General features: G+C 50.5%; 1 protein-coding gene across 10 annotated transcripts in view; it reads left to right on the top strand.

Moving 5' to 3' along the window:
- Positions 1–15,198, top strand: part of AFAP1L2 (actin filament associated protein 1 like 2) — a 108,756-nt gene extending 93,558 nt beyond the window's left edge. For 2 of the 10 annotated variants that reach the window (XM_032177198.2, XM_032177258.2), the window contains 12 exons: positions 357–446; positions 2,273–2,357; positions 2,876–2,980; positions 5,106–5,317; positions 7,577–7,722; positions 8,582–8,693; positions 9,335–9,580; positions 9,664–9,832; positions 10,606–10,761; positions 12,592–12,785; positions 12,905–13,027; positions 13,923–15,197. In XM_032177198.2, coding sequence (XP_032033089.1) covers positions 357–446; positions 2,273–2,357; positions 2,876–2,980; positions 5,106–5,317; positions 7,577–7,722; positions 8,582–8,693; positions 9,335–9,580; positions 9,664–9,832; positions 10,606–10,761; positions 12,592–12,785; positions 12,905–13,027; positions 13,923–13,949 — 1,665 coding nt within the window. In that variant the 3' untranslated portion in view covers positions 13,950–15,197. Of the gene's footprint in view, positions 1–356; positions 447–2,272; positions 2,358–2,875; positions 2,981–5,105; positions 5,318–7,576; positions 7,723–8,581; positions 8,694–9,334; positions 9,581–9,663; positions 9,833–10,605; positions 10,762–12,591; positions 12,786–12,904; positions 13,258–13,922 lie in introns of those variants that run through there. The other 8 variants (XM_032177203.2, XM_032177265.2, XM_058435994.1 and 5 more) reach the window with 5 other exon arrangements.
- The last annotated feature ends 937 nt before the right edge of the window (positions 15,199–16,135 follow it).

The raw sequence follows: 16,135 nt of genomic DNA on the forward strand, positions 1-16,135 counted from the left end.
AACAGTAGCCCTGCCTGGAATGGTGGCAGGAAAGGGGCTCGTGGAGCCCTGGGCTGGTGGCTGTGGTCATCTTTGGCCTTTGCTGCCAAGGCCCCCCTCGCATGCCCATGAACGTGTGGGATCTGCAGAAAGGAGCCTGAACAATGAGCCCTCCCCACTGCAGCCTGCCCAGCTGGGTCCTAGGCCACATGCAGGCCTTGGGGCTGGGGTAGGGGTGAGTCCTCTTCCTTGGAAATTCATCTTCTCTCTCACCTCCACCCGCTCTCCCCTGACCTGCAGGGGCCCTGGCTTCGGCCTGGCTGTGAGTGCTGGCCAGAGGACCTCAGCCTCTGCTGATGGCTTCCCTCTCGCCTCAGGTCATCCAGGAAGTGAGCGGCCTGCCTTCCGAAGTAGCATGTGAAGGAAACCAGTACACCCCGGATGCCCAGCGCTTTAACTGCCAGAAAGTAAGCCTGGAGGGAGAGTCCCCTTCCATGTTTTCTCTGTAAAAATTAAAAGTGTAAAATTGGGAGCTTCGTTTTTATATTTCAGTCCAATTAATAAGAAATATACAATGCTTGAGGCCGGGCAGGGTGGGCTCACACATGTAATCCCAGCACCTTGGGAGGCTGAGGCGGGTGGATCACCTGAGGTCAGGGATTCGAGACCAGCCTGGCCAACATGGTGAAACCCTGTCTCTACTAAAAATATAAAAATTAGCCGGGCGTGGTGGTGGGTGCCTGTAATCCCAGCTACTCGGGAACCTGAGGCAGGAGAATTGCTTGAACCCAGGAGGCGGAGGTTGCAGTGAGCTGAGATAGCGCCACTGTACTCCAGCCTGTATGACAGAGAGAGACTCCATCTCAAAAAAAGAAAAAAGAGAAAAAGAAACGTACACTGCTTGGAAAAGAGGAGTAACTCTAGCTTGGCAGGAAGATGGAGGAACGGATACAGACCTAAAATGTTTTCTTGCTTGTAGGTGCCGGGGGTGGGCGGGTGAGGGGACGGGGGAAGCTTTATTGGAACAAAAGTCACTTTGGCCTGCATTCTTAAGTAGGGAGACTGATTTTATGAGGCACTTCCTTCCCCGTTATTCCTCAGTAGCGCCTCTGGGCTTGGGGCACTGTCTCAAGGCTGATTGCAGCCAAAGGGCTGTAGTCCTCATTTGCATGGTGCTTGCCGGGAGCTTTAGGCTTAAAGGTCAAGGCTGAAAAAGTTGAATTAGGTTCTGGCCAAAAGGAGGATTGTCACCTGTGGGGTCACATTTCCTGTCCCTGAGCACCTGCAGGTAGGTGTCCTGAAGCGTCGGCACACGCAGAACAGCCAGAACGTCACTGTGGCTCCTCTTGGGGTCCCCACCCCAGCAGGGAGGAAAGCAAGAGGCACACAGAGGGCTTGAGCAGAAAGGAGGCCACTTACTCTCCAGAAGGCACGGGTCATCCCACACGGAGAAATAGCCCACAGTCCTTCCAGATTCCAGAGTGACTCAGGAGGGGCCATTTTTCATTGTCTCATTTGTTCCTTGGCCACTGACAAGAAAACAAAAGTTGGAACGAATATGGGTTTTCTTCAAAGACTTGGCACGTAGTGCTTCCCTGGCCAGGGACTGCTGGCCCTGGACCCTGCCTAAGGCCGGTCCTGTTGCTTGGGAGACTGTCAGCTTGTTTTCTAGAGGTCTGGAGTCGGTGACTCTCTCAACGCAGCTTGATTGGAATATTCTGAGGGTTTCATGTTCTAACAGTAGCAGCAGCTACACTTTTCTAGGGATCATCTTGAGTCCCCAACACCCCTGTGAGCAGATGGGGATGTCATCCCTATGTGACACATGCAGAGTGAGGCTCAGAGAGGCTCATTTAACTCGGGCACCGGCCTGGCAGCAGAATGCTCCAGCCAGGACTCAGATCACATGGTCTGCTCCTGTGCAGACGAACCAGCTCACGTTGCTAGAACAGTCAGTTCTCAAAAGACTTCTTCACACTCTCAGTATGAGTGGTTTCTAGCTTGACAGTTAACGTCATCGGGGACGCAGACTCTAATGCCACCCCCCTGAGCTGCCTGCTCGCCCTGCCCACTGGCTACAGGGTCACTGTCACATCAGGTTGAGCAGCCATTTAGAAGGTGGGCCAATGTCCTACCAGTGACCTGGATTCTGCCATTTAGGTGGCCGGCAGGGGTTTGCTCAGCTGACTTCTGGCATACAACCAAGAGCCATCTATTATTTTCCCTTAAACTGTGGTCTCCAAGGTAACTGTTTCCAGCCAGTGATCCCCATTCATGTCTCTTTTGTCCATAGCCAGATATAGCTGAGAAGTACTTGTCAGCTTCAGAGTATGGGAGCTCCGTGGATGGCCACCCTGAGGTCCCAGAAACCAAAGACGGTAACATCGTGTGGTTGGGAGGGGAATGGTGTCCCAGGCTGTGAGTCTGGGCTGTCAGGCTCAGCCCTAATGGGTTTTAGCAGCTGATTCTAACATGGCCTCCCATTAATAAACCACTCGGAAATATTGCTGATAGATCCAGGAAAAAGGGAGACTCGGCCAAATTGAAGTTAAGCTTCATGAAATGCTGGGGATAGAATATTCTTCCATCTCTTCTTGTTTGCTAACCCTATTTCAAATCTCTCTGAGCCAGTAGTGTGTAAAGATTCTCAAGTGGTTGCATATTCTATAAGAAGTCTATGTACCCCTCTTGAGTGTGTGACTTTAAAGACACCTGACTCTGGCCTGCGGGTCCTGGTTTGGGGAGATGTGTGTGTGTGTGTGTGCATATGTATGCGCATAGTAGCGGGGAGGGATGGGTGGATGGAGTGGAAATGGGTTTGCTATGTTTTCCATCTCTCATGGGCACATGGGTGGACCACGTGCAATACGAATTGCTTTCTGTCTCATCTTGACAGTCAAGAAGAAATGTTCTGCTGGCCTCAAACTGAGCAACCTAATGAACCTGGGCAGGAAGAAATCCACCTCACTGGAGCCTGTGGAGAGGTCCCTCGAGACGTCCAGTAAGAATTGTAGCTACCTCCGAGACCACAGGCTCATTCCCTGGGCTGGAATCTGCAGGAAGGCAAGCTCAGACAGTGAAGGCAGGGGGTTTTAGGTCTTCCGTAAACATCTCTAGGGATGGAGAGCCTGCAGCCCTTAGGTTCCCGTCTGTTGTTACTGCAGGCAGTTCTTTATGCCTGATCCAACTCTCTTGCTGCAATGTTGGGGCCTTTGTGGAAGTGAAGGGTAACTGATTGGTGTCCTCCTAGTATTCTTTTAAAAATGATGTTCATTTGATCTATATTTACCGGGTATAGCAGGGACCGTGTTAAAAGGGGACCAAGCAGAAGGATGGCAGGCACAGTACTGAGAGCTCACAGCCTGCCTGGGCGAGGTGATGATTTTATACCCACAAGCACGCACTGTGCCATCTTCGTAGCTATCAGGACTCAGGGACAGAGAGAACTTTTCTTGCCCTGTGGTCAGAGATAGCTTTGTGGACCTGAGCCTTGAGGGGCATGTAGGAGTGGAATGGGCTGGAATGATGCCTGTGGACAGGAGCAATGACTCTGAAATGGGAACAACCGAGACTATGAAGGGGACAGTGAGAACCCTGTACTGGTGCAGAGGGTATGGGTGCAGGTAGGCTCTTGGAGGTCATCTCTACAGCCTTCGCTCATACTTGCGGAAACTGAGGTTAGGAGGAGCGATAAGCCTTTCTTGGGAAATATCTTGGGGTGGGACTGGTATCTTGATCCCCAAGCTGGTCCCACATTGGGGGTCATCCTTCCAGGGGCCTGAAGCCCATTATTGTCCCACCTCTGGGTTCCCTTCCTGAGTCCCAGTTGAGTTTTCTTGTGTTTTGAGGCTGGCAGGGTGGTGGGGGTGGGCTAGGAGGTGTGTCTTTGCATTCTCCTGCTTCTCCAGCCAGGGTGCCAGGCAGTGGCCTCAGGGGGCATGATGTTTGGCCTGGGAGCTCGGTCCCTGTGAGTCACTGTTTAAGAGATGTGGCTGGGTGATTGCTGGATGTCTACTCAGCAGTAAAGTATGCTCCCTGCGGCTAGGGGAGGGCTGAGAGAGAACACAGCTGCTCTCCTTCCCAGGACTGGGGGTGCTTAACAGATCTGAGATCCCACCTCTCATGATCCAAAGTTCTCTTGGGTACAGAGGATTGTGATGGGTGTGTGTGGCATCTCAGTCCTGGTCCTAATTCTTCCCCTTTGTGTTAATGTGGCTTGGCGATATGCATGATCCCCACTGTGTGTCTGGCACTGGGCCAGGCAGGAAGGTAGCTGTGCACTTTCACCCTATTGCCTGGTTCAGCCAGCCAAAGCTCAGGGCAGCTTCCAATCCCTTAGGACAGGGAAGGTATCTGATGGGTTCTGAAGCTGAGATTCTGGGGGACTCTAAGGAAGCCCAGAGGCAGTGCCAGCCCAGGACACACCTAGATACCCAGCCCTCCTGCCCCTGCATCCCCTCCTGCACCCATGTCCCCTCCTGGATCTGTGTCCCCTCCTGCAGCCCTGACCCCTCCTGCATCTGCGTCCCCTTCTGCAGCCCCGTCGCCTCCTGCATCTGCGTCCCCTTCTGCTTCTGCGTCCTCTTCTGCATCTGCGTCCCCTCCTGCATCGGCGTCCCCTCCTGCATCTGCGTCCCCTCCTGCAGCCCCGACCCATCCTGTACCTGCACCCCCTCCTGCATCTGCGTCTCCTGCAGCCCCGCTCCCTCCTGCAGCCCCGCTCCCTCCTGCAGGCCCATCCCCTCCTGCAGCCCCGTCCCCTCCTGCACCTGCGTCCCCTCCTGCACCTGCAGCCCCTAGTGCACCTGCATCCCCTCCTGCATCTGCATCCCCTCCTGCAGCCCCGTCCCCTCCTGCAGCCCCGTCCCCTCCTGCATCCGCGTCCCCTCCTCCATCCGCGTCCCCTCCCGCAACCGCGTCCCCTCCCGAAACCGCGTCCCCTCCCGCAACCGCGTCCCCTCCCGCAAACGCGTCCCCTCCCGCATCCGCGTCCCCTCCCGCAGCCCCGCCCCCTCCATCTGTACGCCCTACCGCAGCCCCGCCCCCTCCTGCATCTGCGTCCCCTCTTGCAGCCCTGTCCCCTCCTGCAGCCCTGTCCCCTCCTGCATCTGCACTTCCTCCTGCAGGTTACCTGAACGTGCTGGTGAACAGCCAGTGGAAGTCTCGCTGGTGCTCTGTCAGGGACAATCACCTGCACTTCTACCAGGACCGGAACCGGAGCAAGGTGGCCCAGCAACCCCTCAGCCTGGTGGGCTGCGAGGTGGTCCCAGATCCCAGCCCCGACCACCTCTACTCCTTCCGCATCCTCCACAAGGGCGAGGAGCTGGCCAAGCTTGAGGTACCGCCGGCCTGCAGGGGGAGCAGGGCCAGCCAGGGTGTGGCGGTGGTGGCTGCTTGCTGCCAGTCTCCAGGACTGTAATCCTACTAAGGGAGAATCAATGTCCCCGCGTGTTATTTTTACTTCGTTTGCCTGAGATTGTTTGCGTTTTTTAAAATTTCCATTCCTTTTCTGACCTCAGAGTGGTTGCGTCGTAAGAGTGGAACCATGCGCTACTTCCTGCACTTAGGGCAGGAGGAGTATTTTTAGTTCCCTGAGCTACTGGAAAAGCTGCTGGGGATTCAAAGTGGGTGTTGTTTTGTTTGGGTATCGCCAGCTGGGAGAGCTTCTAGGCCCAGTACGTAAAAACCACAACCACACCGTTAGAGCTTATCTGGGGGAAAAAATTCGCTTTGTGATACAATTGCATTCCTCTCACTCCCCATCCTCCGTTTGATGTGATGTTACATTTACAAAAATAAGAAGTGACATAATGCCTTGCAAGCTGTGGCAGGCGGGGACCGAGTCCCTTCCACGCATGGAAGCACACACTTGCCCGTGAATGCCCGTTCACTTAGTCTTTGATGAGGAGGTCCTCATCCAAACTTTGCTCCAATCCTGCCCTCTGGTGGCTGAAAGACCCACATCGCAATTGCTTCCCAGGGTCCAGCTTGTAGCTTATATTCATCCATTCAGAGGTTCCCCATCAACAAATATCTCCTCAGCACAGGAATAACGGTGGACAAGAGCGATATGGGCTCCCTGTCCTTGTGGCACTTACATCCTAGTTTGGGAGTGTGATGTTATTCAGCAAATTACCCAGCCAATCGCTGAGCTACAATGGCTGGAAAGAAGTGGGGAGGGTGCTATAGATTTGTACTGGGGGCTGGGTGACAGGCTGGAGGGGAAGGGACAGGGCTTGATCCTAGGAGCAACGGAGCCCTGATGGCTTTCAGGGGAGGGTGGCAAGCTCAGATCGGGGTTTTGAGATGCTTCCTCCAGCTACTGGGGTGGGAGTGGATGGGAGGGGGCAAGAAGGGACCTGTTAGGAAGCTGTCACAGCTGTCCAGGGCAGAGATGCAGCCTGGACTAGGGGAGGCCTATGAAAAGCTGTATTTAGAATCCAGTTGAAACTAAGTGGGGGCAGGGTGTGATGACCAATGCCTGTAACCCCAGCACTTTGGGAGGCTGAGGCGGGTGGATCACCTGAGGTCAAGAGTTTGAAACCAGCCTGGCCAACATGGTGAAACCCTGTCTCTACTAAAATACAAAAATTAGCTGGGTGTGGTGGTGGTCACCTGTAGTCCCAGCTACTTGGGAGGCTGACACAGGAGAATTGCTTGAAGCTGGGAGGCAGAGGCTGCAGTGAGCCAAGATCTCACCACTGCACTCCAGCCTGCGTGACAGAACAAGATTCTGTCTTAAAAAAAAAAAAAAAAAAACAAAAACAAAAAAAAAAAAACACTGGGAAAAGGAAACAAACTGTCAAATTCTGCTCATCATGGCCTCTTTGATGAAGAGAATGTAGCAGCAAATGTGATGGAGCTATGGGTTATACCAAAGGGGGCTGATTTTCCTCATGAAAATAAACCTATAGCTTTGATTAAATAGTCAGTTTTTTTCATTATAAAGGTAAGAAACAATGTGGACATTTTAATTGAGGCACCTAGTGGATGAATTTGATTAGAATGCATTGTCCCCTGGAAAAAAAAAAGACCAAATTCACTGGGATTTTGATCACGATTTAGCAGCTGAGCTAGTGTAAGGCATTTAAAAGATGTCCCGACTTTACTGAAGCCACGAACAAAAATAAATTTGAATGTTGTTATTTTGGGGGGATCCAGGAAGTCTTGTTGTATATGGGATTAGGGGGATGACATGCATTGTTCATAAAATACAAGTGTCAACTTAAAAGACATACAATTTTTAAATCATTTTAGAAACTATTAACAGTTGGTCACTAACAATTTTTAATAGTGACCACCTGGTGATGTTTTCACCTCCTAGAAACACAATGTATATACATCTCATATGGCCCTTGGGACGAAAGTCCACAGCATTATTGAGGTGGCCTCAAGATGTCACTGACAGGAAATATTATCTGGGGCCACTGGGGGGTGGGATAGGCTGGTGAACAGGAGGAACACAGCCCCGGGCTGTTACAGATAGGCTTTCGTGGGCAGGCTCTGGGGTAGGGGTACGGTCATGGCCTGGTGGGGAAGGGCTGGCATCAGGCAGCACTGCCCGGCCCTGCTCATGTCTCTCTCGGCCTCGTTCCAGGCCAAGTCTTCCGAGGAAATGGGCCACTGGCTGGGTCTCTTGCTCTCCGAGTCAGGCTCCAAGACAGACCCAGAAGAGTTCACCTACGACTATGTGGATGCTGATAGGGTTTCCTGTATTGTGAGTGCGGCCAAAAACTCTCTCTTGTGAGTAATTTGGGCCCTTCCTCTGTACACTGTCTTATTCCTGGCCATGCTGTAGGCCCCGGGTCAGAGTCAGGGGCAGCAGGGAGCACAGGGTCCCACCCCACTCTGCCCAGCAGCAGGAAGATGTGAAGCCAAGGAGTGGCCCTCAGGGAGGCCTGGCCAAGAGCTGAGCTAAGAGCAAGGAGCCGAGCCAGGCTTTGGGCCCCGGGGGCGGCTTTGGTGTCCTCGGAGGCAGTTAGATTCTCCAGCTCCTCCAGGCAGAGCTGTCACCTTTCCTGACCTCCTCCTTGTCCTTCCGGTGAATCCCTCACTGGGTCTCCAGCACACCCTGGAGAAAAGCAGGTCAGGGGGTAGTGCTTCTGTTTCCAGATGAGCAAACTGGGGCGGAGGGAGAGGCATTCTCTGTTCAGGGTGGTAGAGCCAGTCTCGTGGAAGCCGGCCGAGCCACTGAAACACAATCAGTTTTCTCATGGACCAAACAGGGACAGTGTCTGGCCTGCGCCACCCCAAGTGTATGGTGAAGATGAAATGAGAAGGGGTTTTTTGTTGTGGTTCCTGGAAGGAGATCCTAGAAGGGAGGAATCGGGGAGAAGATGGCAAAGGGGTCCTAAGATGAGGCGTATGGGCAAGGGAAGGTTGTCTTTCTGGGAGGAAAATCTTGAACCAAGAATTCCAGGAGGAAGGCACTGGTAAAAGAGGGAGGAGGTGCCCTCAGATCCACGGGGGTGAGTGTCAGCCCCCAGATCTCTTGTGTGGCCACCACTTTCACGGCAGCCACTCATCACTGGGAATCCTGAGTCTGGTGCTTTCGCCACCCTGCCCCGGCTGCTTCATGCATGCCACCTTGCCCTGTTTCCAGACTGATGCAGAGAAAGTTCTCAGAGCCCAACACTTACATCGATGGCCTGCCTAGCCAGGACCTCCAGGAGGAGCTGTATGATGACGTGGAACTGTCGGAGCTCACAGCTGCGGTAAGGACCTGGCCAGGCAGCGGCCTGGGGCTCTCCAGCCCTCCTCCTACAAACCTCAACGCCTGGATGCCAGAGATCATTAGAGTATCCCTGAGATGAGTGGGTTCTGAGTCACCTACCAGGCCATTAGCGCAGACACCTAAGTGCAACAAGGCTGTCTCCTATACGTGAGGCTGTGCAGTTTGCCAGATGAAACACCGGTGAACCACTCTGGTCAGGGCTAGGGGTGGGTGGTGGGATTGGGAGTGGAGGCACCAGTAGGCTTCCAGGTCCAAATCGATTGTTGAGTGGGATGATCACACCGATGGCAGCTTCCACGTGCTGGGCACTGAACCCTGTGCTGACCTGAGGACCTCCTGCAGATGATCTCCTTGAATCCTAATCACCTTTTGGGAAGGTGCTGCTCTTTTCCTCTTTACAGATGAGGAAATAAGGTTCAGGGAAGTTAAGTGCTCTGTCTGGGTCTTCCACCTCGAGTGACATATCTAGGACTCAACCAGTGGGCTCCCCCCAGGAGGGAGGGAGATCTCTTGGGAACACTGTGAGGTGGGCACCAGAGCTGTGAGGCAGGGCTGGTGCCCCCTCCACAGCTGAGGGAGTAGAGGTAATGGTGAATGCCCCAGACTCACTCTTTTCTGCAGGTGGAGCCTACCGAGGAAGCCACCCCTGTTGCGGATGACCCAAATGAGAGAGAATCTGACCGAGTGTACCTGGACCTCACACCTGTCAAGTCCTTTCTGCACGGCCCCAGCAGTGCACAGGCCCAGGCCTCCTCCCCGACGTTGTCCTGCCTGGACAATGCGACTGAGGCCCTCCCTGCAGACCCAGGCCCAGGTCCCACCCCAGATGAGCCCTGCATAAAGTGTCCAGAGAATCTGGGAGAACAGGTACAGGCCCTCCCCTGCAGGACAGCCAGACCACCTTCCCATGCCCCTTCAGTCAGCTGAGTCAGGTCTGCTTTCCCCCAAAGCAGCTGGAGAGTTTGGAGCCAGAGGAGGCTTCCCTGAGAATCACCACCGTCAAAATCCAGACTGAACAGCAGAGAATCTCCTTCCCACCAAGCTGCCCGGAGGCCGTGGTGGCCACCCCACCTGGTGCCAGCCCACCTGTGAAGGACAGGTTGCGCGTGACCAGTGCAGGTACCTGTGCTTGGGGAAGTTAGCCCGATTCCATCTGTATTAGTCAGGGTTCTCTAGAGGGACAAAACTAATAGGATAGATGCATATATGAAAGGGCGTTTATTAAGGAGGATTGACTCACACGATCACAAGGTCAAGTCCCACAATAGGCCTTCTGCAAGTTGAGGAGCAAGGAAGCCAGTGGTGGATCAGTCTGAGTCCCAAAGCCTCAAGTAGGGAAGCTGACAGTGCAGCCTTCAGTCTGTGGCCAAAGGCCTGAGAGCCCCTGGCAAACCACTGGTGTAGGTCCAAGAGTCCAAAAGCTGAAGAACTTGGAGTCTGATGTTCAAGGGCCAGGAAGCATCCAGCATGGGAGAAAGATGAAGGCTGGGGAAGACTCAGCAAGTCAAGTCCTTCCGCGTTCTTCTGCCTGCTTTATTCTAGCCACGCTGCCAGCTGATTAGGTGGTGCCCACCCAGACTGAGAGCTGGTCTGCCTCTCCCAGTCCACTGATTCAAATGTTAATCTCCTTTGGCAACACCCTCACAGACACACCCAGCAACAATACTTTGCATCCTTCAATCCAATCAAGTTGACACTCAATATTAACCATCACACCATCCTTCTCAGATTAGGAAACAAGTTCAGAGAGGTAGAGGGACCTGTCCAGGTCTGGCATCCAGCCTAGCAGGGCTTTGTGCCAAAGCCCCAGGTTCTGAGCCTGGGGAGTAGAATGGGGACAGCCCTCAGGATCCAGCTGTGCTGACCTGGGGCTTCCCTCTCTGGGTCTGTAGAGATCAAGCTTGGCAAGAATCGGACAGAAGCTGAGGTGAAGCGGTACACAGAGGAGAAGGAGAGGCTTGAAAAGAAGAAGGAAGAAATCCGGGGACACCTGGCTCAGCTCCGGAAAGAGAAACGAGAGCTAAAGGAAACCCTACTGAAATGCACAGGTAAGGGAACCCCCAGTGGGGAGGGACCCTCAGCTCAGAGGGCTGTGTAGGCTTAACTTTTTGGCGGAAGATCTGGCTGTCACCTGCCTTCCCAATCAGTGGGCCCTGGCCCCTTCAACCCTTGGCCTGGGTGGGTGCTCCCTTGTGTGTCCTTTGTTCCAATCCTGTCTGAAAGGTCATTCTCCTGGACACAGAGAGAAAGCCTCTGATGGAACATCAATAGGACCAGCAGGTCATCATAAAAGCTAGTTATAGGAGGAAGTTTTATAGGATTATGCATAGGCCGTGTTTTATTGTCACTTAAGTGCATATTCCTTGGCCCATCTTTTGAGGACCTGGCACTGCAGTTTTTTTGAGCTCTGGTCAGCTGACTGGAGTCTCATGTCATCCTTCATGCGTTACCTACACCTGTTAATGCATCAGCCTTCATTTCTTTAAAGTCAACAAAAACGTAAGATACGTGCCAAGAAGTCTTTCTAGATTATCTTCCACATCACACTCATATCATTTGACAGCTATTTCCTGGCAATCTGCTGCGTTTAAAATTTCAAAATTAAAAAAATATTGAGATGGGGTCTTGCAGTGTTGCCCAGGCTGGTCTAGAGCTCCTGAGCCCAAGGGACACCTGCCTTGGCCTCCCAAAGTGCTGGGATTACAGGTGTGAGCCACCATGCCCAGCTGCAACCTGCCTCTTCTAGAACCTTTCCAAAGTATTTGACTTAGTTTTCATGGAGTAACTTTGTGCTTATTTAAATTGTAGAGGTGTATGAACAAGCAAGAGCAGCAGTGCAGGTTTGAGGACAAACTCAGCTGACTGGTGAGGGAAGGTCTTGAGGGTACAAAGTCACCCACTGGCTTTTTTTCTTTTGAGACAGTCTTGCTCTGTTGCCCAGGCTGGAGTGCAGTGGTGTGATCTTGGGTCACTGCAACCTCTGCCTCCCGGGTTCAAGCGATTCTCTTGTCTCAACCTCCTGAGTAGCTGGGATTACAGGCACCCGCCACCATGTCCAGCTAATTTTTGTATTTTTAGTAGAGATGGGGGTTTCACCATGTTGGCCAGGATGGTCTCAAACTGGCCTCAAGTGATCTGCCCGCCTCAGCCTCCCAAAGTACTGGGATTATACAGGCGTGAACCACCACACCCAGCTTGAACTGTATTTTTTTTAAACTCCAATCTTCAAAACATTATTAGTATATGTTTTGTTTTCCTTCCCTCTTTAGAGATGGTCCTTCAATAGCATCTGTGAATTTTTCTTAAACAGTGGCCCTGTGCTCAGGACTCTATGTGGTACATATGTGACACCATCCTTTCCTCCAGCCGTGAGCTTCCAGGATACAGGCCCTAGGCATCATTTCATGGTGTGGCAGCATCAACCTGAGAGGTCCAGGGTTAAGAGGAGGAGCCAGGGCTGAGGACTCCTGCTCTGTTAGGCCTAGGGAAGCCAGAGGATTGAGGGAACTTGGTGGGGCAGGTCAAGCTGCTCAGCCCTCCTCCACGGGCCATGAATAAAGCCCCTCACCCTTTTGGATCACTGTCAAAACAACCAAGAGTCTCTGAGAACCTACAAGAATGGACTTAGGCCTCAGACTCATGCCCTTTAGTGAAGCCAGAGCTCTCCTCCCCAGGAGCCTCCCAGCCTTTGCAGAATGCTAGCTAGAGCAGGCCTCCAGGCTGCCCTGGCATACAGGCCCCTCCTGGCTCTGAGTGTTGGGGCCAGACCTGTGGTCCTTCTTGGGTGGTGGGGTATGTAGATCCTGCCTCCACTCAGCAGGGCTCCCTGGCCTGGGCTGAGATGCTGTTCTCTGATGCCTGCATAATTCTCTCTCCAGACAAGGAAGTCCTGGCCAGCCTGGAGCAGAAGCTGAAGGAAATTGACGAGGAGTGCCGGGGCGAGGAGAGCAGGCGCGTGGACCTGGAGCTCAGCATCATGGAGGTGAAGGACAACCTGAAGAAGGCTGAGGCAGGGCCTGTGACGTTAGGCACCACCGTGGACACCACCCACCTGGAGAACGTGAGCCCCCGCGTAAGTGCTAGAGCCAAGGCCTCTGGGCTGCTTGCAGGGCTCCCTGGACATGGGTTGGGGCAGGTGGGTCACATCTCCCTCCCTTTGACTCAGCCCTTGCTCTCCTCCTGTAACCACAGCCCAAAGCTGTCACACCTGCCTCTGCCCCAGACTGTACCCCAGTCAACTCTGCAACCACACTCAAGAACAGGCCTCTCTCGGTCATGGTCACAGGCAAAGGCACTGTCCTCCAGAAAGCCAAGGTAAGCAGTGACTCCCAGCCTCCCTTGGGGCCAGTAGAAATGTCACTAAGGTAGGGGCCCATCTTCTGACCCAGGTGGTGCTTTGTAGCTTTTGGCACCAGCTCTGAGCAAGGGCTCGGCATTCACCAAGGAGTGGCAATGGCTTTGCCGTGCCTTCGGCTCAGTCTCTGGCACTGACCAACCAGAAAGGTGCCTGCACTTGGTTCAAGTGTCCTTCCCCGTGAGCTTGGGGATGCTTCAGTTCTTGCCCTCCACACAGTTATGGGTAGATTCCAGGGGGACAGCTGCAGCTCAGGGACAGATTATGACTGAGTTTTCAAACCAAAAAGTCAGTGACTCCACAGGACTTCTACCATTAAAACTAAAGAAACAGACTCACATAGGTGGTTTGAATTGCCCAAAGTTGCCCACCCAACTAGTGGCAAAATTCTCAGCAAGTTGTGAATGAGGAATCCATGCTATGATGGGGTTTCTCCCTGATGGCTAGTCACAAAGTATCATTAATCATTTACTCATTTGTACACTAAAGAACATGCCTAGGGCTGCCTTTGCTCTTGGCAAATTCTGCTCTTTATTCCTATCCTCCTTACCTGCTGGAGATATTTGGAGGTCCCACAACAATGGCTAGCCAATAAATCCATGCAAGCATCTGAACCTCCACTCCCTTGTTGCTGTGAGAGACATCACTTATAGGCACTCGCTGTTGTGCCACAGTCTCAAAATCTCTGAATAGGCACTCTAAGCAGTGATGAACACACAGGGTTTGAAACATTTGTCACCTCTATGCCTAAAATAGTTTTTCTCACATTTTTTCTATGTATATCAAGGTTGCTACAGTGGATATCTAACTATCTTTTTGTGGGGGGTGGGTGCTGGTATTTGAATGGTACCCTAGGAATGGGAGAAGAAAGGAGCAAGTTAGAAAACAAGCTTCATCTAAAGACTCTCATGTCAATGTGAACCTTGGTGACAATCCTGCTTTGTTAAAGCAAAAACTCTGCGAAAGGGTGAGTCTGTTTAGAAGAAAAAGCAAAGACTGAGGTACTGTGAATGGAGCACTTTGGCTAAGAGGAGGCTCTGTCCCTTTTCAGAGCCAAAGGAAATAATACAATAAAAAGGAGGCTTCTTTGGAGACCTAAGTCTATTGGATGTAAACAAGACGTTGTATTTAGGGATGTTCTGTGTTTCCTTCTTTTTTCAAGTTGTCATCAATTGCTTTACTAAGATTTTTAAATAGTGAAAACCTCGTGTTTAGACTTTGGTGGAAGATGAATCAAGGAAGCAGAGCCCTGTCTTATGGGTCACGTGGCTTTGGTGAGTGAGAAGACCTAAACTCCTGGCCATCATCTCTTATCCAGTACTTAGCCGTTGGGGATTAAACCATCCTTGCCTTCAATTCTCTCCAATATTACCAGGCCCAACTCAGTCTTCAGTGATTTTAAACAGCATTGACATCATCTGTAAAACCATCTATGACATGAGTTTTGAGAAACAATAACGGGGGAAAATATTTGGGACCAAGCTGAAGCACTGATCTCACTAAGTTAAAGACTTCTTTCCAGTCCAAGGCAGGCCTGAATCAGCTGTCTTTAAATAAAATTTTAAGTGATGCTGTATTATATATAGGAAAAAAATGCTTAAAATCCTGTCATTTAGAACAGTGAAAAGTATCTTTTGAGATTAAACTGACTCTTTACTGTAGGGGAAAAAAAATTACTGTGTTTACAGATTCATTGCTGTGGTCGGGCCATTTTTAAGGGACGAGTTATTTAATATAAATAGTCCCTGATTTTAAGTTCTGTTTAATGTTCATTCCCCTTCCAAGAACAAAGTGGTGATTTTTGGTTAGGGTGATCGCCCTCTTAAAATTGGCAGTGCTGTTCCTTGTGCTGCCCCTGTCTTTTCCTCTGATGGCATTTTTTTTTTTTTTAACACAGGTTGAAACATTTCATCTATTATCTCTGCCTCATTTCTGAAGGGTTCTGTATCAGTTCTTTAACACTTGTTCCTGAGAACTAAAGGTCTTTTTTATTCTTATTTCCTCTCTCATAAACATTTGGTGACCTTTTACCGAGTGGTGAGTTAGGTTTTTTAAAATAAAATGTTCATTGTATTTGAAGTTTTCCTTGTAGTTCATGAAATGACTTGGGGCAGGGCCTGGGGGGTTCTCAAGGGAGGAAATGTTTTGGTTATTTACACACTGAACTACAAGATGGGATCCTAGCAGGAAACTCAGCCTCCTTGAATCAAAGAGCACAGATAAGGCTGAAAGCAAATTTTAGTTGTACAGTTAACAACATACCAAAGACACAGGAAACATCTGCAGAAATTGATCATATATAAGTGAATGAAAAATCAGTACTCCCAGAAGTTAAATATACTCCTAAAGAATTCTTGGGAAAAAAGAAACATACCAATACTGGGAAGGTTGCCTAAGTAGTAATTAAGGAAGTTTATAGCATAAATGTGTTTATTTTAAAAATGACAAAACCAAAATCTGGTTCATTAAAGAGACAAATAGACAGCCTAAGGCAATACGAAATAGCAGAACTGAAATGGAGGCCTTAATACAGATATTGACAAGATTTTTCAAATTATAAGAAAATACTATCAATATATCAGTGTAAAGTTTGAGAAATATGTATTTTCCATTATAAGGTTTGTATAGCTCTGATACCAAAAATTCAAAACAAATTGCAAAAGAAAACAAATCTCATTGTTGGATACAGATTAAAAGAATCTGAAAATGTTGGCAAATGAAAAATTCAGCAGGGTTTATAGAATGATGCATAATGACCAAATAGAGTTTATCCAAAAAAAATCAAGGGTTGTTCAATGACTGAAAATACACAAATGGATAACCTATCACATTAACAGATTAAATATAAAAAATGCATTATCTTGAAGGAAGAAGAAAAAGCATACCATAAATCTCAACACATAATAAGCACTCTTAGTTCATCTAGGAATTAAGCATTCTTAAACTGGTAAGTAACCCATAGAAAACAATTATAATGATGAAAAAGTCAAGAACCAGATATGGATACATGCTACTTCATGAAACATTATTCTGGAGGTCCCAGGCAATGCAAAATGACAAGAAAAAGA

Source organism: Hylobates moloch, unplaced genomic scaffold (assembly GCF_009828535.3).
Source record: "Hylobates moloch isolate HMO894 unplaced genomic scaffold, HMol_V3 SCAFFOLD_3, whole genome shotgun sequence".
Taxonomy (NCBI): Eukaryota; Metazoa; Chordata; class Mammalia; order Primates; family Hylobatidae; genus Hylobates; species Hylobates moloch.